Genomic DNA, 26659 nt, shown 5'->3' with positions numbered 1-26659 from the left:
ATATATTTGTCTGTGATTAAAGTGCATTCATTCAACAGACAGTTTAAAAGGAACACATCTGCACCCCAAAAAAACTGTTCCAGTAAATAACGTGCTTATCAAACAGAATAGGGCACAGGCTCAAGGCAGACTACAGTAACTCAAATCCTCTTGAAATCTTTTACCTCAAGCATGAGCAGCCAGCCAAACCTAAAAGTTTGGAGATTTATCCGACCCCAGCTCATACCGGTCTGGATATTCTCCTCTGACCTGCATCATTAGCAATACATTACCACCTGCACGACTGCTACTCAGAGGGGTCTTTTCCCCCCCTACACCATTTTGACTGTTGTGTATGAAAATAGCACAAGATCAGCAGTTTCTTAAATACCATTAAGGCTGGCATTGTCAGTCACGGAGATGACAGGTTCTCATTTTGATGTTTCATGTGAACATTAATCCCTTAAGGAGCACTAAGGATTCACCATTAGACTTTTTAGAGCTACAGGACATTTTTGTGAAGGGAGTGTTTTACCTTACTTGGACTGCCTTTATTTTATATGCTGTATTTTTGGCTGCTCAGATAATAAACAGGGATACCAGTGTTCCTATTAAAGTGTCAAGTGAGTAGGCCTGGAAATTAATATTAAGCTACAATTTACATCTAAACATTGAATCACACTAAACTTGCCTTTATTGCCTTTTGTTCCTAATTAGAGAGCTCCAAAATAAAAAAAGTTATTAATAGGTGATAATAAAAACACAGCCAATTAGTTTAGAGAAGTGACCTGTTCCTCATTCCTGCTAAAATAAGAAGCATCAAATCCCTGATGACATTAGCCCATGCACAAAACCATGCCAGTTTAACTCTGATAAACAATAAGATATCAGAAGAACTGAAACCGACATGAGCAGTTTTAACGGTATACCGTACATGAGTATTTTAATGTGGGTGGCTTTATTACCTTCATTTAAGTGACATTTTTCATGGGTACTTCCACTTTTTAATATCGCAGCATATCAGGAAGTGAGTGTAAGTTACTAATTAGACATGGACATTAGACATTTTCCAGTATCCAACTGTATTATAACTCTAGAGCAAAGGTAACAGTGCGGAGAACAGACAGACATACAGTACAAAAGCACTCTAACAAAAAGTTCATTCCTTTGTTTTAGTACAATTAATTCAAGTGAAAAAAAATAAGGTGAATTAAAAAAAAAGTTCATATAAATCATGTGCAAGTGCATCAAATGACACGAAATAAATATACTATGAGCATGCTTGATCATAATGCTAAAAACACAAAAGGACGAAAAATAAATACACAATACGGAAACCGACACAAAAGCCTCAGCACCTAGTTCTCTTTGCTTTTATGAGATATATTTTTAAAGTTAACACTGCATCGCTGTTTATAGTCCTTACAAGATAACGCATGTGGGGATTCGCTTAACATGAAGCCTGGTCCACACATACAATGCACGCATACAAACATACATACATACAGTACACACACACTCACACGCCCTCAATGTGATGCCTCCTTTACGGAGTCCGCGCAGCCACGCTGTTCTGTTTTATTCTTCTGTCCATTAGAGTCTTTATGGTTCCCATTGACACAGGGCTTCTCTTTATCCGATGCTTTCTCAGCAGGTTTCGTGTGCTTGCTCGAGCAGCTCCTCTGTACCTTTTCAAGGTTTTCGCTTTCACTCTTTTCTGCACCCTCCCGCGCAGGAATCTGTAAGAACGAGGGCAGCTCCAGTTGTTCTTTGGTTAATAAGCCACGCTGGTCATCGGCTCGACTGCACTGCACTCGGGTCAGCATCTCCACCAGACCTGAGAGACGTTAATCAAGAACTGTTTGTAATAACTCATAATATGTATGAATTGAGAGGTTTTTTGGTGGTGATGCTTAACTCCCAGGTTAGCTTGAATCACCTACGACAGTAGCTACGTCCGATGTTAATTATTTAATAGAGTCTGACAACCTCAACAAACAAGAATATCTGATCTGATTTAGTGCACCATTATCCAACACTTTTAGATCTTAGCTAAAGAATATTGACCATGATTAAATGGCTTCTAATCATGAGATTTGTCATATTTTGTCTACACAGTTTGGACAGTGTTGATTAAGCCATATTTCTCTAGATTTCTATTCTTGCTCACAACTTGTTTTAATGTAAACTCAAGTGATTGGTTGGAAAATGCATAAAAAAAGATGTAGCAAAAAATAAATAAATGCTTACCAATGTGTCAATATTACTCATCACTCTTGGTGGTTAGCTTAGCATTTTAGTGAATCTAAACACCAAATATTGAACTACAACTTCACACTGGTCATTTATTCTGTTCGTGCAACTGTTCAAAATGCGTTCATTCAAAAGATGTCAGACAAATACCAGAACTCTATTTTCACAAAGTCACAATAGGCTCCTTGAATATATTGTCTTTTATTAGATATTGATACTAACTGGACAACATGGAGCCTCTAGGGGTTACAGAGCGCGTTACTGAGCGCTTCATGTGTGGGCTTTTTATCGCCAATGCCAATCATTAAAACTTTAATAAACCTGACTGACATTTTAAGCTTAAACACATCAGCACCTGTCAGTTAAATGCAGAGTTACAGAGAGCTCAGTGTTACAGCACAGTTGTGCTGGCCTTGTCTGGGAACAGATATCTGTACTTCCTCCATTTTAAAAACCACCAGTGTCAAGGGTGTTACATTTCTTAGTGTGCAAACTTTGCAAAAAGCATTGGCTTGGTCTGAGAAAATGAACTGCCAGAATAATGATGTGCTTCACTCTTCACGCAGATTTAGCGTGATCTATTCGACTTCTGTTTTGTGTATAATTGCATATCAGGCATATAAAGGAAATATTCGACTGCCCATCACATATTAAGGCCACAAATTTGTTGATTAATTTCGGTTCAATCATTCCATCGCAAAGGGTGGCATCAACAAAGGAAGGTACACCTAATAAACTGCAAACTAATTGTATTTTAATTATAAATGACTTTCAAATAAACATTGATTACTATTACACAACAATGTCCCCCAAAGGGGTCAATAAGCAACTTAGATTATGACAATGTATGATTATTCTAAATTTAATAAATGGCACTTACCATCCATCTCATTTTTGGGCTTGGCACTCGTTCGGGCTACAGCTGGATTTGCCTTCACCTCACCCCCACCTGATCCAAGGGCAAAACAAACTACAAGTCAAACTCAGTCAAAAAAGACTTTAAACCACCACACTTAACCACATTGAGCACTCAGTAAATTTAAAAACAGTAATATCCAGTAATTTTAGGATTTTCTAATATGAGAATAAAGAAAACTGGCTCAAGTATGTATTCTGAGCTAGCATTCAGTAGTTGGTCTGTAAGAATGAATATGAAAAGCCTAACAGGATGTAAAGTGGTTTTTGGCCATAAGGGGGATCTCTGAGCTGAAACATCCACACACACATGAACACAAGCTAATCACATGATTTCATTAGAGGTGAAAAGTAAAGGCATCTGAATTTTTAAAACTTCAATTGCTGACTCACTTTTGACTCGATCCAAACAGAGAGTCTTGTTGGCCAGACGTAACACTGTGGCGTCCATGTTTAACGGTTCTTTCGATCCACTCTGGCTCAAAAAAAAAAAAAAAAAAAGCACACACAAAACTTCGTTATTGGACATCACAGGAAATTATTATGTAATGTAACTTCTAACTGCCACAGCAAGCGCAACATTGTAAGCAGGTAATCGTCCAGTATGGATGAATTTGAAAAAGCTGCATACAATATAATACTCACCACAGTGATAACGGCATCCTGTGGTCGGAGCTGGTGCTTCTGTAGGACGGATAAGACGGCGTCTGCCAGAGTCTTACTCGATTTAGCCAGGATACCAATCGTCTTTCCTGTGAATGCTATCTCCAACCTATACATGCACATACACACAAAAAAAGCAATCATGTAAAAATGCCTTGAATATTGTTAAAGCTGTTTAGTATTTCTCATTATATTACAAATTCCTAAATCTGATTGGGTAAAATGAGTTGATTAATTTTCCATAACAGCAGCTTTTACTGCAGGGATTATATTAAATCGATTCATTTAAACGCATCAGCATTTCTAGAACTTGCACAGGGACTTACACATGACTTGCAAAACAGGTTTTAAAAAAAAATGTGTATAATTATTTAGGAATATGGTGAGGTTTTTTGTAAAGACATGTTTAGCATTTAATGGTACAGTCTGCAGGGTCAGCTGGAAAGGGAAAATTGTATTCCATCCTGTGGAAGACTTCAAGGACTGAGCTTTGTGGTTTCTTGGTAAATAAAGTTTATAGCTGCCATAATGTAAGTCATAACGGGAAATAACTTGTTCAAATGATCCAAGGCAATAAATCTTCTTTATATGAAAAAAAACATACACTGCAATAAGTGAAAATATCTTTAGTCTAGTTATATTTCGAGATTCTTAATATAAGATTACAACAAATCAAATATATTATTATTAAGCCTCTTACTAGACAAGTTTTACAAAGAAAACAAATTTCTCGTTCTCTTGGCAGAGAAAGAAAGAAAATAAAAAATAAAAAATAACAAAATTGTCTGCCAATAAAGCAAATAATTTAAGTTAAAAAAAAAAAAAATTGTAGAACTTCTCTAGAAATAGGCTTTTTTTGGTCACATGCAGCGAAATGCTTATACGACTTCCTACAACCTCAAATTTCTTTACAATGAAATAAACTGCTCTAGAGAGTACAACTAGATTAAAATTAAATATAGAAATTTAAATAGAATTTTTCGAAAGTAATTTTACAAATTTATAAAAATGTGTAAAAAAAAAAAAATTATTTGGGCAAAGTTACCAACCAAAGTTACCAAGATAAACTAGAATTAAAATAGTAGGGGATGCATTATGCAAGATTTACAGGCTGTACTGAAAGAAATGGTAAACTCTGAGTCATAAAAGTGTGAGAATGTAAAAGTGTAAAAATATGTTGCATGAGTATGACCGCAACAGTACGACTGAAACACGAAGTATGACATGTAATGGTACTGATGTGTGTGTTAGCCTGCGTCGTGGTTGTCCATGTTCCAAAGAACTGTCAGTCCTCATTTATATGTAAAAGAGCAGTGTGTACACGAGAACAAGAAATGTGTAACGTAACAAGAATTGTGCAACGTGTGAACGATGTGAACGTGCAACCTAGTGAGTAATGTGCTACATCCTGACTCTGATGTGCAAGTAGAAATGCATGGTGAAGGTTTTGTTGTGTGAATGAAAAAAAACATTATATATATACTGTATATATTAAATTTGTTTAGTCCTGTGTGTTGTTCTGGTTGAGGGCCTGAGCAGGCTTCGTGAAGAAGCTCCTCCTCCTCATTCTCTCTGTCTTGGCCTTCAGGAAGCGGAAGTGCTTTCCTGACTACGACAGAGAGAACAGTCATTTGCTTAGGTAGCTGAGGTCCTTCACTATCTTCCTGGCCTTGGTCCAGCACCTCTTGCTATAAATTGAGTGCAGATCAGGGAGCTCAGTGCGGATGATGCACTCAGCTGATCGCACCACCCTCTGGTGCAGCCTGCATGGTGCTGTTCCCAAATCAGGTTGTGATGTTTCCCATCAGGATGCTATCTACGTATGGTGCAGGAATAAAAGTTCCTTATCACCTTGGAAGGCAGTCTAAAGTCTTTCAGGCATCTAAGGTGGAAAAGACACTGCCGGGGCCTGATGTGACATAACCTTATATTTGTTTTTTTGTAATCTTATATTAGGAAATCTACATAAATTGAATATACATAAATTTACAGTACATACAATTTACATAAATATGACTAGACTCAAGATATTCACACTTGTTAAGAGGTCACTTTTTGCAGTGTACAACATGATGTTATTTAGGGAATAAAAAAAAGTCTAATTTCTGCTGTTTAAGACATTCTCCACGACTGAAGCAGAGAACCACTAATCTAATGCATGTTTGTTATAATGCAGCATGCATACAATTAAATTCTGTTTCATATGAGCTTTCCATAAACCTTGTGTGACAGATGGACTCACGTAAATGTTATTCTGAGCTCCAGAGTGACCTGCTGATCCTGCAGGACAGAACTGTCCTGGTCCAAAGAGAGAGGTTGTTGCTTCTGAAACACATTCTGCACAAAACAACAGGAACACATTATACTATACATCTGCTGCAAATGCCGAGATAATATCAGCCATCACTTTACACCAATATTACGAAGCTGTGGTAACATAAACCATCATGTTACATAAATAAATCACATTATGTCATCCAAAAAAAAACAACAAAAAAAATTATAATAATAAAAAGTACTGCAAGTACATGTATTTTAAATGGACACTAGATTTAAAAAATCAGAGCAATGCGTGTGTGACCTTATCCTTGCCCTGGAGGTAGATCACAATGTCTTTCATGGGGAAGCCTCTTTTCTCACACAGGCCGCTCAGCATGTCACGAAGGGTCAGACCGGCCCGAGCCGGCGCCAGGCTAGCAGTGCCATCGGGCAAAAAAACACAGCAGTATTTATCTGCTCGAGCAGTCGAGTTTGGCTCTGAACCGACAGGACTCGGGCAGCCATCCTAACACCATACAAAAATACAGGTTTGTTTTCAAATGAATAAATAAATAAATAAATAAATAAATAAATAAAAGGTATGAACAGTTTGATTGTAAAAAAAAATATATATATCATAAATTTCCAAGTAAAGGTCTCCTAAGCAGTGGAAATGTATCTCACATATCAGTGTATCGACATTATTATAACAAATATAAGACCATGAACCTTATTTCTAGACTACACAGTTGAAATAATTTTAAGCTTAAAGTCTAGAAATACACTGAAAATAAGTAAGATCAGCCAACAGACAACTCAGGGTACTGTATATGTGCTTGCTAAAAAAAAAATCCATTTCTGCAAGTGCACTGATTTTAAATGAACAAAATTTTAAATATTTTACAAGTCTATCTGGTAGAGTCTTGATCAAAAGTCTAAGACTAGTATTAACAGAAAATAAATAAAAGATAAAAAAGGGGAAAAAAATAATAAATTTTATATACAAACACACAGTATTTATACAGTATATACACACGGTGTATATAAACACATTTCATTTTGAATAGCTACTGTAATAGTCCTCAAATATAAAGGTCTGTTTACATTCAAATTATTTTTCTCTATTTGCCAGACAACTGCTAATTTAAATATGTTTGATTTCAAAAAGAAAAAAATGTCAATAAAATTGTACATAATTATAATAATAAAATGAAAAATATCAGGTAAAGTGTGCCATTATATTTAAAATACAACAGACGTTCAAGTCAAACCAGGACAATTGTTTCTGTGAAACACCTGATTCTTGAAAACTGACCAATAAACTTGAGGACGAGACGCATCGGTCTGTTGGAACTGTATGCACGATCATTTACCAACACCACTTGCACATTACAGAAACTCAGCTGGGAGTTATTGCCTCCCAGGGGCTTTTTTAATGGACCAGACATGAAATTTCTACCTTGATGGTGTCCAAGCATTAGTAAAACGCTGAGATAGGTGCGTTAGTGTAGCAGCTGATTGTATAGAGAAATAAAGACATTTTTACTCTGTTCTGTTGTTTCTGCTCAGTTAAAAATCCCAGTTTGACTTGAACACCCCTTGTATTTTCTATGACGTATAACAGGTTATTTTTTTGCAATGTACAAAATACGTTTTGTACATGTATATATTAGATGAAAAATATACATTATTTCATTTACATAATTTACATTTATAATATTCCTCAGTTATGCTTTAGCAGATGTACACACACCTCTGATCTGTTGGACAGTGATCCCAACTCCACACTGCTGCTGGATTTCACAGAGATCTGAGACTCCTGCCTTGCCACTGTGATCTGCCGGTAAGACACGTCTGCTAACACACGCACACACAAACACATACACAATCAGCATATGGCATTGTCATAGTTGATTTCTACAAGATAGGCATACACAGTTACTGTACACCAACTAAGTCCTGTATTACCTCCCCATGACCCTCTCTTCTCAATCTTCTTCCTTTTGTTGGCTTTGGTGTCAGACGATGGGGTTTTTATGTTTGTGCTCTGTTCACATACAGTACACATGCACGCACGCACACACAAACACATGTAAACACACAAAGAAGCCACATCAGGTCACACCAAATTGTACACACAGTTGAGTGCAAACATCTGCATTCCCTTAGAAGGGCATTTACATTATTTTTTAGCAGACAGATTTCTCGCTCGAGTTTGATTACCAGTCAGGAAATCTACCCAGCCACTGGGGTGTGTACAAGTACATTCCTTGCACCAGTCTCAGACCTGAATAAGTTGAGGAGGGCTACAGCAGGATGGTCAATCAGCATGAAAATATGTCAATTATTATGCCAAATCAAATATAAAAAGCCGGTAATCCACTGTGGCGTACAAGAATATTATGAGATTTAATAATAATTTCACATTATACCTTTTTAAATAAACCTCATAGATTGTATTTAAAAAAAATAATATTAAATAAACAGGAAAAATCTTTCATGATGTCACTCAAATGTTTTCTGGAGAGAGTTTTGAAGCTCTGGCCATAGCCACCTTGGCAACAGCTGACTTCGCTTAAACCCCTAATTAATCCATAAATAGGCATTCGGGCAGAATGAACGGAGACTGATTATTGGTTGGAACATGCCTACTTATCCGTTACCACAAGCTCGCTAGCTTCGCTTTAGCTTAGCTAAACTGCTAAAATGGCTAACGTTAATTTATATGGCTAATGTTACTTTGCATTTGAATGAACCCAACCACTAATTTCTTGTGGTTATACTGCAAAATTCTTCTAAATAGATATCTTTCCATTAAAAAACTAATATGAAATATATATATATATATATATATATATATATAAAAAAAATAAAAATAAAAATAAAAAAAAAAGACATGCAATGCAGCGGTCACTTAAATCAGCCACACCCCTAATTATGAATATTTTACAGCCTAATATTTAAACTTATGAGTCACATAAAAATTTACACCCTGTATAGTAGTCATGAACGGGAACTCTAGCTATACTGTATAAAGAACAAAACCACTTTTCCCACCAGGCTGCAAATATCTTTATTTCTGTTAAAAAGGTATAAACATTTTAAAAAATGGCGCTCTATGGGAATCAATATAAACTAAATCTGAAAACAAGTAGAATTATCAGCTTGAGACTATTACAAAGTATGTATGTACCATGCTTAATATTATATCATAATATAGAACGAAAATGAATATTAAACAAAACAAACCCATTGGCTATCAATCAAAGTTGTTAAGGACGTTGTTCACACTAGCGACCTGATGTAGCTTTAGATTTGTCTCTTGTGGTTGTATAGCAACCGCTACTGCTGCCTGTTGTGGGTGTGGTCCTGCAGACCGCCCTGCATTTTCGTATAATCTCACTCTCAGGATGACTCTCAAAATCTGATATTTGCATATTTCCTAAGTTAAGATCATAATGTTAGTTGGTTTTTTTGCACATGATATGACAACCCACATGTCTAGACAGTCTACGTAAGGGTTTGTGTAACAATATGTACATACAGTAAGTGCTACAAAGTTCCAAAGTTATTTTGACTGCTGTACATTTAATTATACTGAAAGGTTTTTGTGAAAACTCTCAAATCTTAAATATAATGATGGTATTACAATCTGATAGTACAGTCTACTATTATTAAAAAAAATATTTTTATAATATTTAAGTATGAACACAGTAATATACGTGTGAAATTATAGCTAGACGCGTTTGTTTTTTTGTAGTTGTACAGAAAAAGTTGTACCGTCTTATGATGCAGAAAATCTCCTGAAGTAATGAAGAGATCAAAACGGTCAATCCTGCTTCTTGACAGATTTAGTCCCAACCCCCACTTATGCGTGGCTCACTGGTTAAGGTGTTAAACTATTGGTTAAGGTTAAGGCCTTTAACTATCATCTGTTCAGATGTATAATGAGATTTTTAAAAATAAATTAAATGGGAACATTATAAACCAGTTGAAATTGGGACACGTTTCCCAAAATAAATCGTTTTGATGCTGCTTGCGGATTACAATACAAGATAACAGCATAAGCAAATAGACGAATTTAAAACCAGGGTTACCTTCCTGCCATCGGTTGGAGAGGTGCACTTGTTTTGAGGCTCGACGTCAGGGAGAGGTCGTCCCTCCACACTGGCTAGCATGCAGCTCTGATAGAGTGGAGAGCGCACGAACCGTGCATAACTATCAAACTTCATCAGCTTATAGATCTGACCAGGAAAGGGGGGGCACACACAAAAAAAAAAAAAAAAAAGCAAAGTTAGGCATCCAGTGAACTTCATGATACATAGTCTTATATAAAACAGTGATATGAAAGTGTGTGTTTGTTGTGTACCTGTTGCTGGGCTTTACTAAACATTCCTGGTGTGGGTTTCTCCAGGTCGCTCTCATTAATGCGCGCCGTGTCATCGATGTTCACAGCGTGTAAGGAACTCTCAGATAGATAGACATCGTAAATAGAGCGAGCTTCCTTCTTTAACTGAACGCCAAGAGAACAAGACAAAACAAGCAGATGTTCACATTAACGTTATATTTATATGACTGGATGTAAAACCGTATGGGAAACCAAATGTAAAATATCAATTCAGCTACTGTAAGTTTTAAAGCTGGGGTTATAAAAGCAGTCTGCCAGGACATTGATATTAAAGTCTTTCAAAACTGCTTACATACAGTATGGTAACTTGGTTAAGTCAAATGTCTCTGTATGCAACAAAAGCACAAAAAGCACAAAAGTAAAAGTAAACAAGCTACAGAATAACTGACAGTAACCCCCCGGACTCTGGATCAAATCTTCCCACTCCCCACCACTGATTCCAACAGGCCAGCCGACAGATACCCCCCCTCCCCCCATACTCCACAAATGCAGCCAGACGTCAAAAGCCAACCACCCCCCTTACCCCCACCCCCAAACTCTACAACATAAGCACACCCACTCCCCACCATCACCAATCTCCCCTCCGTAATTAAAACACGCCCCACGATCACACACACCCCAACCAACCACCCTCGATCAACCACACACCTCTAACTCTATAAGAAACAAACACATATCCCCAACTCAAACAATCACCCCACCCTCAACTCTGGATCAAACAATCACCCCACCCTCAACTCTAGATCAAACAATCACACCTCCCCCCAACCCTGGATCAAACAATCACCTCTCCCCCCAACCCTGGTTTAAACAATCACCTCCCCCCTCAACCCTGGATCAAACAATCACCTCCCCCCTCAACCCTGGATCAAACAATCACCTCCCCCCTCAACCCTGGATCAAACAATCACCTCCCCCCTCAACCCTGGATCAAACAATCACCTCCCCCCTCAACTCTGGATCAAACAATCACACACCCCTCAACTCTGAATCAAACAATCACACCTCCCCCCAACCCTGGATCAAACAATCACCTCTCCCCCCAACCCTGGATCAAACAATCACCTCCACCCTCAACTCTGGATCAAACAATCACACACCCCTCAACTCTGGATCAAACAATCACACCTTTTCTCGACTCTAGATCAAACAATCACACACACCTTGACTCTAGATCAATTAATCACACCTTTTCTCGACTCTAGATCAAACAAACAATTAACCCCCCCCCCCCCCCCCGACCCTGGAGCAAACAATGACACCCCTCCCCCCTCGACTCTAGTTAAGCTATTTTAACTAAACAAATAAGGACAGTAGAGGACTGATTAACGGACATTAAACTTGATTACATCACCATTGCAGTGTGTTTTTTTTTGTCCAGAGGCTCATGGTAGTTTTGTTTTCTACACTGTTTTTGTCTAAGTAGGTATAGACAGGTTTAATGCTTCTTTCACACACCCCAGACATATCAGTATCACATCTGGAATCACATCAATATTAATACTGAAACACCCCTAGCTCTTCCTCTGTGTGTGTCGAGGTGTTTTGTTTTTTTTTTTTTTTTATGGTGTGGTTACCATTTGAGGTAAAGCTTAATTTTGGGTGCTTTCTCATCTGTGTAATGTTGCTATTTATGTTCACCAGGAAACTGTCATTCATAAACTTCCTGACTGTTTTAATAATTCAGAACTCATAACATCGGGGTCTGAACAAATCCTAGTGCTGAGGTCTACTTAAAAACCAATTGAGAGAGAAACCATAGACAAGTCTTAATTATTTAAACATTAAATAAAATTTAAAAAAAAATCTGACAACTACTGAAATTTACATTTAGTTTGATATTCCACTAAGACTGTGGCATTAAGTGCAGTTTGGCTCTTACGTGAGAATGGAAACACCAAAGCTTATCTGCACTTGGCTAAAAAGTTCTTAACGAAAACCTCCAACCAGCCTATTGTGAATGTGTGTAAAGCAAAGAAGAAGTCACTGACCACAGGACCACACTTTCTTCGTTCTCTCCTCTTTCCTGCAAGACATGTCAAAGTGAAGCAAAGTAGTTTGGGCTTATTTATATTTCCTACGCTTTGTCCCTTGAGGAGGTTTTTTTTAAATCACTTTTGCCTCCTTATGGACAACACACTAAATAGTTGGATGGGGAATGGAATAAAATAATGCATGCAATGAAACATGTACAGAGCAGAATCAAGCTTAAAACATATCTGAGTCCGAACTAAAAACTATGAATCAAACACATCCAACTCCGTCTGAGACACACCCGACTCTAACTGTAAACACACCTGGCTTAAACAAACACACCCTAACTTGGAATAAAGCCTAACCCACCTCAAGTCAAATGCTCCACTACTAAGGGAAAAAAAATCATAATAATTCACTTGACTGGAAATTCAACACACACATGCCTCTGAATCCAACACACCAGCTGACTCTCGAAATACCCACAAATATAAATCAAGCCAAAAAAAAGAGAATTAAAAAAATTAATTAAAAATTAACACATAAAAAATGAAAAAAAAAAATAAAAATGCACCTAACCCCATATCAAAGACAGATCAAAAACCCCAGATTTGACTCCAAGTTAAATGCACAAGCCTAACCCACATCAAATCAAATGCCCCGACTAAGAAAAGAAAAATTAATGCACTCAACCGCAAATTCAACACACCTAGACTCTGAATCAAGCACACTGCCTGAGCGGAAATCGAATACAGCTCAAAATATGAAATGAGACAAAAAAAATGTATATCTATTCAAATGTCCACTGGACTGAGGAAAAAATGATAATAAAAATCACTCGGTCTCCTCAACACCTACCGTCTTGCTCAAAATCCAACACACCCCCGACCCAATCAAATGTCCACTCAGGTGGAAGAAAAAAGCAAATGTACCCGACTGACAATTAAACCATGCGTCATAAGTAAAGCCTTCACCTGAGTTTCAGAATTAAAGAAACCTAAAAAAGGGCTATAAATATCTAACTTATTGTCTGCTCTAGTCAATGAAAGATCAGACTTAAAACACTTGCTGCTGTGCTCAGTGTGTTCAAAGTGTTTGCAAATCAAAAAGAAAATTAGCTCTTTATAGACAGACCAAGAAAAACATAATGTAGGAAATCCGATCAGTAATAAGTGACTCATCTTAGTGTGAAAACATTCCTACCTCATCCAGTTTGGTAGCTGGAATCCGCTGAAACTTTTCACAGGCTTGCCAGAAGAGGATGTTCTCAGCGCTCACCTCCGATTTGAGAAAAGCCTGAGAACGTGTTTCATGTCAGAAAAGAATTTCGAACCATTATCATTTGTATAAACAGGGATTCTCTATTGCTCTTCTGACATGAAGGTAGAATACACTGCAAAACTACAATATGACCGGCCAAAAAGTCTCACACAATAAGATTTCAATCACCTTTAGCTTTGATTACAGCACACACTTGTGGTGGCCGGTTCATGTGTGAAAATGATTTCTTATGCGCCCAGAAAAAAAAAAAACCTCAATAGATGTAATAACCTGGCCATTTAAGGTCGTCAGCTGACTTTGTTTTATTGCCTCATAACGTTGCTGAGTCTAGACCTGAAGAAAGGAAACAAGCCCAGATCATAACACTGCCTCCAGAAGCTTGTACAGTGGACACTATGCATTTTGGGTGAATCACTTCATGTGGTTTTCTTCCTACCCTGATGCACCAATTGCTCAGGAATAAGGCCACACAGCTGTTTAATCCCAATCCTGCGAGTTCTCATTACACTGTGTGTTCTTACTTTTACTATTAAACATAGCTCTGGTTTTTACTGTTTTTAACTTGTTTAAGAGATTACCATTCATAATTCTTTCAACCACATTTCAAGATTGTATTGAAGTTCACCACTATCCTTTCCAGGTTTTGAAAATGTGTTGAAGGATTATTAACCCATCTCCAATAGGTTAAAAATCTCCATAGTTGTTTTCTTCACTTGATGCAGCCCAATAATTTGACCCTTCTGAAACGGCAACAGTTGTTTTTTTTTTAGCGTCATATGTTAGTTGTTTTAAAAACAGAAGTTAGAACTTTGGGTTCTGATTCTCATTGCTTTGAAATTCAGTTTATACTTCGCAAAGTTAACTTGCAGCACTATATGAACATACAGTAACTGCACTTACACACAAGAGATTTTCTTATTTTAAGTTTAATAGGAAGCTGGTCAGAATTTTGTAAAATCGGCGCACATGTATTCATTTAACCCATATAAAAGGTACTGAATATGATAGTCACCCTTCTATCTTCGTGTAGAAGTAAGTAAAAGTTAGCTATGCAGGATGAGTGCACAGGCAATTCACACCGTAAAACTTTAAAATCCTTTTGCTTTGTAAGGACAAAAAGCAGATTCACTGTACAGTACGTATTGCTACTGTATATAACCAGATTATTAGGATATTATCCAGATAATTATATCGTTATTATAAAACCAAACTAACATAGATGATTTCCATCTGTAATGACACATTACGAGTGATGGTGTTTCTAAAGAGCTGTTTCACAAGGTACTGTAGTTGTGCGCTAACCAAAATGAAGCATTACCCACTATCCTTTTTTGAGTCATGCAAATATGCCGACCTAAGGAAAAAAAGGACACTATAATGCAAATCATTCTCAGAAAATAAAAAAAGTTGTGCAATGTAGGGTTTTTTTTTCATGTTATCTCTGAAAAAGCTAATACAAATTCTCCATCAAAGATTTAAGAATAAGAATTCAGTTCTTACGGTAAAGTAGCGCACTGCGACCGGATCCTCCATCAGGCGCTCGAAGCACACGGCCCAACTGACCACCCTGCTGGCCGGACCGTCTACTCCGCTAGGATGCTCTCTTCCAGCAGGGCTATTGAGGCTCAGGCTGCTGCCAGTGCCCGGCAACCTCGACATGTTCAACTCTTTAAAGAGATGAGAAGGAAATGCGTAATAAATAAACAAATAAATGAATAAACCTTTTATTTTCACACAAATGTACAGAATTAATAAAAAGCGTAAAATTTGCATTAGTCAGACTTTATTGTTTGGAAAATTAGGAATAATGAAAAACTCTGGAAATTTAATTAAATAGTTGTATATAATGGTATACAAAAAGAAGTGCTTTAACATAACCCCTGGGTTGTGATTACACCTCTCCTGTCAGTCATGCTATAGACACACCCAATTTTTAATGCTTTTTAAAAGCTAACACGGCAGAACTCAGTGTTATACAAAAAACATTGACAGATTGCATAAAAAATGGGGGGAGCAACTCTATCGTACAGTGATCGCAAATTCAAATCTCAAGAGACTTTGCTCCGACTGATGTGCTGTTGTTGCCTTGATAGGCGAGTGCCCTAACAGAGACAAGGGTGGACATTTGCTAAATTAGGAAGAAAATCAAATCTCAAACAATATTTTAAAGGAAAATCTGGACGCTTGTATTCCAAGACAGACAAACGTACTGCCTGTAAAGGTGAAGAAGCTGGATGGAGATTTATCTCTTATTTCTTCTACTATATATTAGTTCAATTGTTACATTAATGGGATGAAATAGTAAACTGTTTGGATCAACAACAAAAGTAAATATTCGCATTTCAGATGTTTAGAGCCAATTGTGATGTTGCATATAGATCTGTGCAATTATTTAATCACTAATGTCTTATTTGCTATAAGCACTTATTTGCTGGTAGCCTAAATTTGAATACCAAATTGGAAATGGAATAGTTTAACATATTTCAACATAAATCACAATACGTTTTAAAACATAGTGGGCGTGGCAAAGTTGAAGAGTTTAATGTTTGGAAATCACGTTGCCGTTAACGAGAAATCTGTTCTTGACAGATTCTCCACACTCCCTGGTTTTAAGATTTGGTACAATACCAAAAGTCATTTTGGGGTTCTAATCGTAAAAAACATTTTTTTATTATTGCAGTGTGTGTGTGTGTGTGTGGGGGGGGGGATTGGACCAGTGATGGATGATCCATGGAGACAATCTGCGAAATCAGTTGTTATATCGTTACAGCGGCATCGTTTAGGATGTGTGTGGCCCAGGCTTAAATATGCACGCAAGTCCATTAATCATCATTATTATGATGTCATTTTCCTCCTCCTACACTCTGGATTTGGCAGGATGCTTCCTCAGTTCCATCTGTCTGCTGCAGTTCCTCTTTACCAAACTCTTACAACTCCATTATTGTTATATTAATATTCATGCAGTCTAATTTATATTGGCATGCATAGTACATCCACACAAGCTAAAACCAAGACAAATCCTGTAAACGTGTCTGTTCTACAAGACATTAAACATGTCAATCATAAAAGAGAACTAAAACAGAGGTGCGACATCAGAATTCAATTTGCACTTACCTCCATCCGAAACTGCCTGCGTCTGCAAAACCCAAACACACATACAAGACAAAACGTCAAACAGGGAGATAAACTAACAGAAAAAAAAGTAAAGCTTTGTGATGACAACAGGATATTGTCTTCCAAACAGTAGAACAGTTTGATTTTTGCACATGGTGGAGAGTGGCAGCTGTTACACAGGAAACGGGTGTTTCATCAGCTCGCTTTTCATGACTGACGCGTCTGACCTCACTCTCACGCATCCCAAACGCAAGATTCTCAATGACACATTGGTGCCTGCGTTGTCAACTTATTTTTCATGAAAAGCTCTTATTAAAGACTTTGAGTGCAAAAGTTTGCACACCCATGTTTTTTTTAAGGTGGGGGAACTGGGTTGTATTCTGCAATAATGCAAACACCGTATTAAAAAAATAAAATAAAATAAAAAACTAGAGAACAGCCTTTTGATCAACAGAGCTCATCAATCATTTGGTTTAAGTTAATGCAAGGTGAATGGGTGATAATTACCCAAAACAAAATGAAACATATCAAATGAAAAAAAAATTATTTGAAAAAAAAATTCAGTTATAAAAGCAAAAATTGAGCAGACAAGCTATTGGAGGTACACGACATCACATTATGAAAATGAGAGAGATGCAAATTATGCTTTTAACCATTATTAATACAATGGAAAAAAAAGGTTTTAAAAAAATTAAACTGAAAGTAATGCAAAAAAAAACTACTCAATATAGTCTCCATCAGAAGTGATGTATTTGTAACATTATTGAATATCCCCATTGTCGCAGTTGATGTTCTCCCACTGGGCTACAGAATGTTTACCTAAATGACATCATTGACAAAAGCAACGTGCACATATGGAAGTAGAAATGTAAAAAACCAGCTTTGAAGACAAACCACGCAGTGGGGGACCATCAACTGCAACATATTCAAAGACTATTGGAGAGTTGGGTTCAATATCGCTTGTGTATTCAGATAAAAAAAAAAAAAATAAAAAAAAAAGGTTATGGCCTCTTTTAGTACACCCCTTACACAATAACATACAACATTTGGCCGATTTGAATCTACTTACTTTAGAGAATCACGTAGCATCATATGTGAAGCCTAAAACATGATTATTTAGAGATACAAATAAATTTGTCTTTGGGGTATACAAACTTTTGCACACATCTGCAGTTAAAGTTATACTGTACATTTTCCCCCTCAGTCATGCTTCATCAGTTGATGTATGCAAGATATTGCATCATGTCGCTGTTGAATTCTCGAATCTGATTGGTTGATTCATTTCCAAAAGCATCAGCCCTGACAGTACTGTATTTTCTATTGTAAAGCAAACCACGTTTATATTAAAGCACTTATTCTAATGCATTCTTCAAGAACACCTTGTTTATACGAGGATTTTGTGGCACAGAGCTTGTAGTAATCAAGCTTTGCAACAGTCAGAAGTATAGCTGTAAGTTTTCCTCTGCATGAACATTTTCAGGCTTGTTAACATGACACACTGAATTTTTTTTTTACGAAATGTATTACATTTTGAAAAAGAAAGAAAAGCTGGAATGACTGCTTTTAGCTGCTAAACAGAACAGGAACTTATTTTATCTCTAAATTAAATAATTAACTAATTATATATATATATGATGTGGCATTCTTTGATAAATAAGCGATTGTCTGTGATGTCTATCTGCTGCTCAAGTGGTAACACTAACTCCACTTCGTATCACTGATCACACCGACCCAATGTTTCTTTTCCTCCACCTTAGCATGTCCCATCATGCCCCACATATCTGTATGTTTTGCCCAACAAGGTGACTTATGAGCATAACAAATCTGTCAGGATAACCTCCTCGCACGTTTGTGCATGCCGTAACCTTATGCATTACATTTGCTCACAGTCATCATTGTAAAAATGTTGAAGAAACAGAAGAAAAAAAAAAACTATTCACTTTTCCTTTGCTCTGATTCGTGTCCCATCTTGTCAGACTCGAACACAAACAACTATATCAGCAGCCGTACTGTTATGAAACCAGTTTTGTTTTATTACTTTAAATGTGCCAGTGCAGCAAAAAACCACATATCACATAATGATCATATCGCCTACCACAACACTAACTAGAGCCGTCAAGATGGTACAATGCAGCAGCATTGCTTTGTTTTTTAAGCGGTCTTGCTCAATGTTTAAGAAGTAGCCGATTCTGGCCTCATGGATTTGCAGCAAAAGTTACAGTCTAGTGCAAATGTTCGCACACACCATGTTTCAGGAGAAGAAGCGTGACTGTCTGTTTTACATTTTATCTACAACAAAAGACAGAATTACAGACTGCATGTGGGCGTGTCCTGCTCTTTAAAACCGAGTAAAATCCAGAGCATCGGAGTAAAAGTCTACCTACAAATCTATCTACAACTTTAAAGGAGACAGGGTAGTGCAGACACGATAAGAAAAAATAAAAATACACCAAGCAATCAGGGATGATGAGAACAGATAATGTTAGAAGACTTGGAGAGTGAAGGTTAGAACGATAATTCTAGCCTTTTAAGTAAATATGAGAGGCAAAGATGCGGGTGCATACAACATATTAGAGATCGGTTATGGGTAGAAATAGATATGGGTGCACAAACCTTTGTACTCAACATAAAGCATGACCAAGTGATGAAATTCAGATCTCCTCATATCTACGCACAAACAAATACCATGTCCTAAACATTACCATTATACAGTTATGTCTTTTTGTTGTTGTTATTGAACCCAGACATTCAGTCTTCTTTTTCACATCCTTAAAATGCAACCAAATTAACCAAATGTGTTAAGTTTCTGCTCTAACCATTTATTTTCACTCCATGTTGAGGGGTTTTATTGCCAGTAAACAGAAATAAGTGTATCGACCACTGCCTGGAGCTTGACAAATCTGTGACAGCAAGCCTCAACTGTAAATCGATCATCACTGTCATGCTGGTGAAGCTGTAGAGACGCCCCAAAACTGCTTCCAGTTTAACTTTTCTCAGAGATTCAAAAAATCCTGCAATTTATTGACAAAGAAGGGGGAGAAAAAAAGATTTTAAAAAATTAACCCAGGTTTCTACTTACCAGATTGCTGGCTGGCACTGCCAGAGTTTTCAGTTTGTTAGCCATGGCTCAATCCAACAGAGAGCGAGGACACCTCACCAGAAAGCGAGCACACCCTACACTCTTACTTCACGCCCCGTTACTTCGCACGGCTTGTCACTTCCTGTTCCGAAGGGAAGTCTTGCCATAGCAACACACCGCAAGGGGAAGTGGCTGCTCTGACTAAAACAAAACTCGTTCTCGACCTTGTTGAGCAACTCCGTGTTATGAGCTGAAATATAAAGGAACCTAAACATGTAACCACAAGCCAAAGTCGGGCCCTCAAGGCACATCGGCATCACCACTCACACATGCACACACCCCACACACACGTAACCTTCTGATTCATCAGCAAGGATGTCCCATAGATGGTTAATATATTGTGGGAAAGATTGTGCTACAAGATCTCACAAAGTTCTTATTCATATTTTTACACCCATTGTAGATACTGTATAGCTAGTTTAACTGCTGTGATTGCAAAAAATAAAGCAGCAAGCTGTTACAAGAAATTATCTACGTTGAGGAAGGATATGGGTGTACATGTTGCAGAGTTACTTGTACCAATGCAAAGCTTTTATATTCCCAGCCACTAGCCAAGGTGAATTAATTTAGTTTATTATATAACAGTGTAACTATTTTTAGTTACATTTAACATCTGAGAAGAAAGGTAGTGGGTGGCACAGTGGTGTAGTGGTTAGCACTGGGGCCTCACACCTTCTGGGTTAAAGGGGCCTCCTTCGGGTTCATGTTCTCCTCGTGCTTGGCGGGTTTCCTCTGAGCATTCTGGTTCCCTCCAACAACCGAAAGACATTCAGATTAGGCTAATTGGCATTTCCAAACTCTGTGTGTGCCGTATGAAGGATTGGCACCCTGTCCAAGGTGTGCTTCTGTGTATGAAGACTTTCACACACACACACACAAAAACACACGTGGTGGGAAGTTTGGATCATTTTTGTGACTTGGTTCTTTGAATCTCATTTATCAAAATAAACTAATATTTTTGTGTGTCATTTAGTTCATGTTATTCTTTTGTTTAGAAATAAAGTAAAACGTTACATTTTTAATAAACAGACCCCCTACAGACCCTGTCTACAAATACAAATTTTGCCTATAGTTTCATTAATTAAAATATTACAATGCATGTAAGGGCATATTATAATAAACATAATGAGCAGCGCCATTTGAAGTCACATTAAAGACTCGTTCAAGCAGATCAAATCATTTATGAACGACCCATCACTACTTGCAATCCATAGTTCCACTGTATAAAGAATGAGTGTGAAAAAAAAAGTACTTTGTTATAACTCATCGTTTAGTGTCTATAAACCAGCCTCTCTATTTCATTCTCTCGACAATAATAAAAGGCAGCTTGTAATTTTACTAGTTACAGCCAAACTTCTGGCTTTTTCTAAGTGCCAGACTTCTTCCATAAATCCTACATAAGTGTTGACTCGTACAAAACATCGCCATATCAACGATTACACACTTGTCAAAATCAGTTACTCGAAATCACTTGTCAAAATCTGTGGAACGTTAATTAGACGTTAATTTAACGTTAGTCTCTTCGGATGAGTTTCTGCTACAGGAACATTAATAAATCAGGTTAAAAAATACAACACGTGATGGTATACATTTTAATAATAAAGTTAATATACACTGCCCAGCCAAAAAAACAAAGAAATATAAATTCAAATTACTGTCCGGCATCATGCAAGTCTCACTAAACTATAAAACTCTCTATTAAAAGTTAAAGGTATTAACACAGCTTTAAGTGTACTTCACGGGCTCCCTACTCCCTGCTCTGAACTTCCCTCGACAGAACTTTACAATTCGAAGCACCCTGTGAAGTCAACAGCGCAGACGTCACTTCCTCCGTGCGTTACCATGGTAACATAAGCACCTTGGATGCCTGTCGCTGCTTCTGGGGAAATTTCACACTACGGACATTAAATATTAAATATTTCTGATATCATTATAAAACACATACTATTGAAATGTGCATGACTTGTAAATAAATTTTTGATTAAGAATAATAATAATAATAATAATAATATTAAATGATTAAAGATGTATGTATATTTTTTCACAGATCACTACCCTATATAATACTAGAGATTTCTTTATTAAATAAAAATTTATTATAGTGTCCTATTAATATGATGTCGTTCTTGCTAAAAATGAAGTATATTTATAGATATAGCTCCATTTCTCACACTCCAGAGAGGCACAAAGACTGAGACATTTTTCATTACCTTTTCCAGTAAAGTGCAGACCTTTTGTTCAGTTGTTCCCTACACCATTCGCAGTTCTCTTTGAACTGAGCAGTTTCGCTCTGTGCGGTTTGGAATTACACTTAACAAGGCTGAACATCCTGTGAAGTATACTTCACAGGGTACTTCAGAATGATTGGAACGCTCCATTAGTAAAATTCAATTGTAAAAGAAATAATTAAATAAATGATGAAAAAAATTATGTAGTAGAACTTGTGGTTCTTTATAATAGTGAAAGAAAGAGCACCTTCACTAAGACGATTTCCACCTCCAATGAGAAGAGAACAAGGTTTTGGACTAAGCCACTGTGTAGCCTCAAGAAAAACACTTATCAGTGACGCTAATCTAAAAAGGCTAGGGAGTATAAAGAATGTTTTTTGTTAGGAGACAAATAGGAACTAGTTAGGGAGTTAATTTGTGTTAGCTATAGCACGACAATGTAAACCGAGAACACATAGCTAGGTTTTTTTTGCTTAGGATCACCTGATATTGGTTTAATATTGTATTCCTAAAATTATTCTTTATCCTGGTCAGGGTCATAAGGAATGTAATCCCTGGAACACTTGGGTATGAATGTTAAAAATAAGAATAATTAAATTGTAAAAAAAAAATGAACATAACTTTCTTGTCATTAAATAGTCATCTTTCGGATAAATGGATGAAGCAACTTCCTGTGAATCATGTTAGATGAGTGAGGTTCTGGTATTTTGCAATGGAGTTTCCAAGTTGTCAAAAATGGATCAGGGATTAAGGATCAACTCGCAGGTCTGATCCTACGATCCTATATGAGGTCTGTGCACGTCTATTCTGTCTTTTTATGTCCATTTGGGTTTTGTGTTTTGCCACTAGGTGGATCTGTGAAAATAAACTGTCACAAATACACTCACCGGCCACTTTATAAGATACATATGTTCAACTGCCGCCAACACATTTGATTTTAACATGGAACGGTTGCTGGTGTCAAGCAGGCTTGTCTGAATATTTTAGAATCTGCTGAGATCTTCATACACAACTTTGAGATGTACAGTGATTTTGCAGTGGGGGCTTAGTGTGTTAAACAGATCTGGGGGACTCATGGATGTAGAGTATTACGGTAACCTAGTATGTTTAGATGCTGTCTTTCCCACTTTCATTGATCACTGAAGTTTGTTGACGGTAAGGTGATTGTTTGCTTTACATCTCAGTTCCCCCTTATGCCTGTGTTTTCTTTTGACCCTCCCTTTTAGTTATGTTGCTAAAACATGTCAAGCTACACATGTCGTTCCTGTGCTGCCAGTGATCCAGACTCCCTCTGCCCTCTGGACCTGACCTGGTGCCTTGCTTCTGGTTGGAGATCTTGTCACATGGATGCCCCGTGTATCTCTTTGGGATGCGCCCGGTGTCTGGGGATGGTTTACTACCTGGACTCCATGTTAACATCAATTAAAATCAACTGTTATAGCTGAACTGCCTGCCAACCTAACACACAAAATGAATGCAGATCAATTTCTGCTCTCTGTTTCACCCAAATGAGGATGGGTTCCCTGTTGAGTCCGGTTCCTCCCAAGGTTTCTTCCTATTGCCATCTCAGGGAGTTTTTCCTTGCCACTGTTGCCCTCGGCTTGCTCACCAGGGACTATCTGACCATTTTGATTCATAAACATTCACATTCCATACAAACTTAAATAATTCTTTTGATTTTGCAACAATGACAATTGTTAAAAGCGCTGTACAAATAAAATTAAATTGAAAAATCAAGGATCTTAAATACTGAGAGCCTTTGCCAGCTTTGCCAGGTTGCCGCTGTCGGGCCCCTGAGGAAGGCCCTTAACCATTTCTACACCCGGGGCGCTGTATAAAGGCCGACCCTGCGTTCTGACCCCAGCCGACTAACAAGAAGCTGGGATATGCAAAGAAAAAAGAATTTCACTGTGCAGTAATGTATATGTGACAAATAAAAGCTACTACAGGAAACAGATACTACAATTCACACAGGCTGACTAAAATCGTACAATGAAAAATTGAAAAAAAAAAAAAAACATTGCCTGGTCTGATGAGCTTTGATTTCTGGATGATAGGGGCAGAATTTGGCATAAACTACATGAGCGCTGGATCACCATTAATGCATCAAGTGTGATTGAGTTTGTGTTCCACAACTAGTCTTCTCAGGACCTGCTGTGACTACGGAAAATGGACTGATCAACCAAAGGAAGAACTAAATCACATAACAGCTAAAGTATTTTAAATACAAATCTACGTATTTCAGAAAAGCATTTTGTTTTTGATTTGTAAAAATATTTTTAAACATACTGTAACCTAATAGCTGTATTACTCATTGAAATTTATAAAACTGCTTTTAATTGTGTTACGCGAAGGTCTGTACTGTCGATAAGAGCATATTTGCTCTTACAAGTCTTACAGACTTTGTAAGATTTTTTTGCCTTACACACTTTAATAATTCTTTTGATTATGTAAATCTACTTTGCGTCAATGACAATTGTTAAAAGCGCTATACAAATTGAATTGAAATGAATTTGAACATTTTTAACTAGGTGGATAAAGTACGCATGCGCAGTTCTAACAGCTTTATAACGAGGGATAAACTGCGCATGCGCACTCCGAGTGAGCAGGTTGATATTCGAGAAGTATTTGTATTTATTTAATGAAATATGCATGGTAATGGAAAATGTTTATTTTGCCACATTTTGTTAAAAATTGCATTGAAAATATTAATAGGAGACTCATTAATATTTGTCTCAAGTGATTTAGAGTGTTGCTGTTATTTCACACACGACTTATTAAAAGTGACATGGATGGAGCTATACCCGGAACTCACCTTGCGCTCTTTATGAAGCATTTTAGCAAAATGCACTTTGATTTTTTTCTTAATCCAGGCAGACGTGTTTCGGGTTAAAGCCCTGACTGCCACCATATTGTCTCTGTTTAAAACAGCTGGCTCAAAATAATACAGCAAACTTCATCCAAATTGTTTAGCTGGATTGTAAACTGGAAGTCAGAAAGTTTCCACACCTGTCTTGGCAGCAGGTACTTCAGTAAAGTCTAATTAGCAACAGCTTGGGTTTTTTTGTTTGTTTGTTTGTTTTTTTGTGAAATGCAGCGCCATCTGCTGGACAACAAGAGAAAGTCATATATGGCAGAGAATAATATGGATTTCCTTATTGCACACAAACAAACATGCAAAAAGTAAACAAGCACCCATAATTCCATGGTTAAAATTATGCAGTAAAATGTGCTTCAGTTTCGTCTAAGTAAGGTTTAGCTAATAATACACTATAAATATTTTGTTGATTTTCCTTTAGTGGCTTTAAAGTCAACAGCTCACCTAAACATTCGTTCATTTATTCATGCTTATCCTGTACAGGGTCACAGGCAGCCTGGAGCAGAGAGAGTGGTCCCACTGAGCCACTGTGCCTTTATCACATAGAACATAGAATTCTGTTAACAGAAGCATAAAGTGGGGATTTAAAGATTGATATATATTTGTCTATTTTATATGTGGCAGGTGACTAGGAAACAAAATACAATCTATAATTATACACTGATCAGCCATAACATTATGACCACTCACTTCTTTTGCCACCAAAACAGTGATGCAGTGTGTGTTCTGTCACCTTTCTATGAAAACCAGTATTAGCCTGTTTAGCAGTTTGATCTACAGTAGCGCTTCTATTGGATCAGACTTCACTCCACCTGTGAGCCTTGGCCACACATGACCTTGTTGCCAGTTCACCGCTTTTCCTTTTTTTTTTTTTTTTTTTTGTATGTCCTGACCATTCCAGCCTGGGATAAGAGCTTCAGTTTTGGTGTTGCTGTGTCCCAGTTGTCTGCCTTTTTAAAGAAAAATACTTTATAGAGCTGATTGGCGTTCCCAAACTGTTTATAGTGTGTGGATGGGCATGTGAATGTTAACAGAAGATCCTACCATGTTGTTAAAAATGGGAATAAATACACTGGCCACCACTTGCCTCCACGGTCCCTAGACAACAGAGGTTCCTAGATGGATGGATGGATGGATGGATGGATATACGGTAGAGAATTAAGGAGTAAAGGAGAGTGGGTCACCTTGCTCATATTAAAATAATAGAATATAGTTTAAACATTCAGGCCTTTACCTAATGAATCACATCTGATGTATTCAGTTCCAGCTGTTCTCTTTCACATCACTTATACAGTACGGTTTATTTCGATACATAAAGTGGATGTCTATATCCGGGGCCAGGGGTAGCTCAGTGGTTAAGGCATTGGACTACCATTCGGAAGACCCCAGGTTCAAACCCCACAACCACCAAGTTGCCACTGTTGGGCCCTTAAGCAAGGCACTTAACCCTCAACTGCTCAGATGTGTAATGAAATAAAAAGAAAAATGTAAGTCGCTCTGGATAAGAGCGTCTGCCAAATGCCCAAATGTATATCCGTGTATTAATATAGTCGGTCTTCAGAACGTCC

General features: G+C 37.3%; 1 protein-coding gene across 5 annotated transcripts; it reads right to left on the bottom strand.

Moving 5' to 3' along the window:
- Positions 1–918: 918 nt before the first annotated feature.
- Positions 919–25155, bottom strand: rgs14a (regulator of G protein signaling 14a). 5 transcript variants are annotated; one of them, XM_053481933.1, is made up of 14 exons: positions 25029–25154; positions 16847–16868; positions 15233–15399; positions 13655–13747; positions 10439–10582; positions 10167–10313; positions 8038–8116; positions 7823–7923; positions 6392–6595; positions 6053–6147; positions 3793–3919; positions 3541–3622; positions 3113–3181; positions 919–1816 (listed from the first exon to the last, which is right to left on the bottom strand). In XM_053481933.1, the coding sequence occupies exons 1-14, from the start codon at positions 25122–25124 to the stop codon at positions 1509–1511; spliced, it is 1734 nt and encodes a 577-aa protein (XP_053337908.1). In that variant the 5' UTR covers positions 25125–25154; the 3' UTR covers positions 919–1508. The 5 variants fall into 5 exon arrangements, with proteins under 5 accessions (XP_053337908.1, XP_053337898.1, XP_053337916.1 ...); XM_053481923.1 differs by having other exon boundaries at positions 7823–7926; positions 25029–25152; XM_053481941.1 differs by lacking the exon at positions 25029–25154 and adding an exon at positions 19926–20052 and having other exon boundaries at positions 7823–7926.
- Positions 25156–26659: the final 1504 nt, after the last annotated feature.

The sequence above is a fragment of the Clarias gariepinus genome, chromosome 2 (genome assembly GCF_024256425.1).
Source record: "Clarias gariepinus isolate MV-2021 ecotype Netherlands chromosome 2, CGAR_prim_01v2, whole genome shotgun sequence".
NCBI lineage: Eukaryota > Metazoa > Chordata > Actinopteri > Siluriformes > Clariidae > Clarias > Clarias gariepinus.
This window is presented reverse-complemented; position numbering and strand designations above follow the sequence as displayed.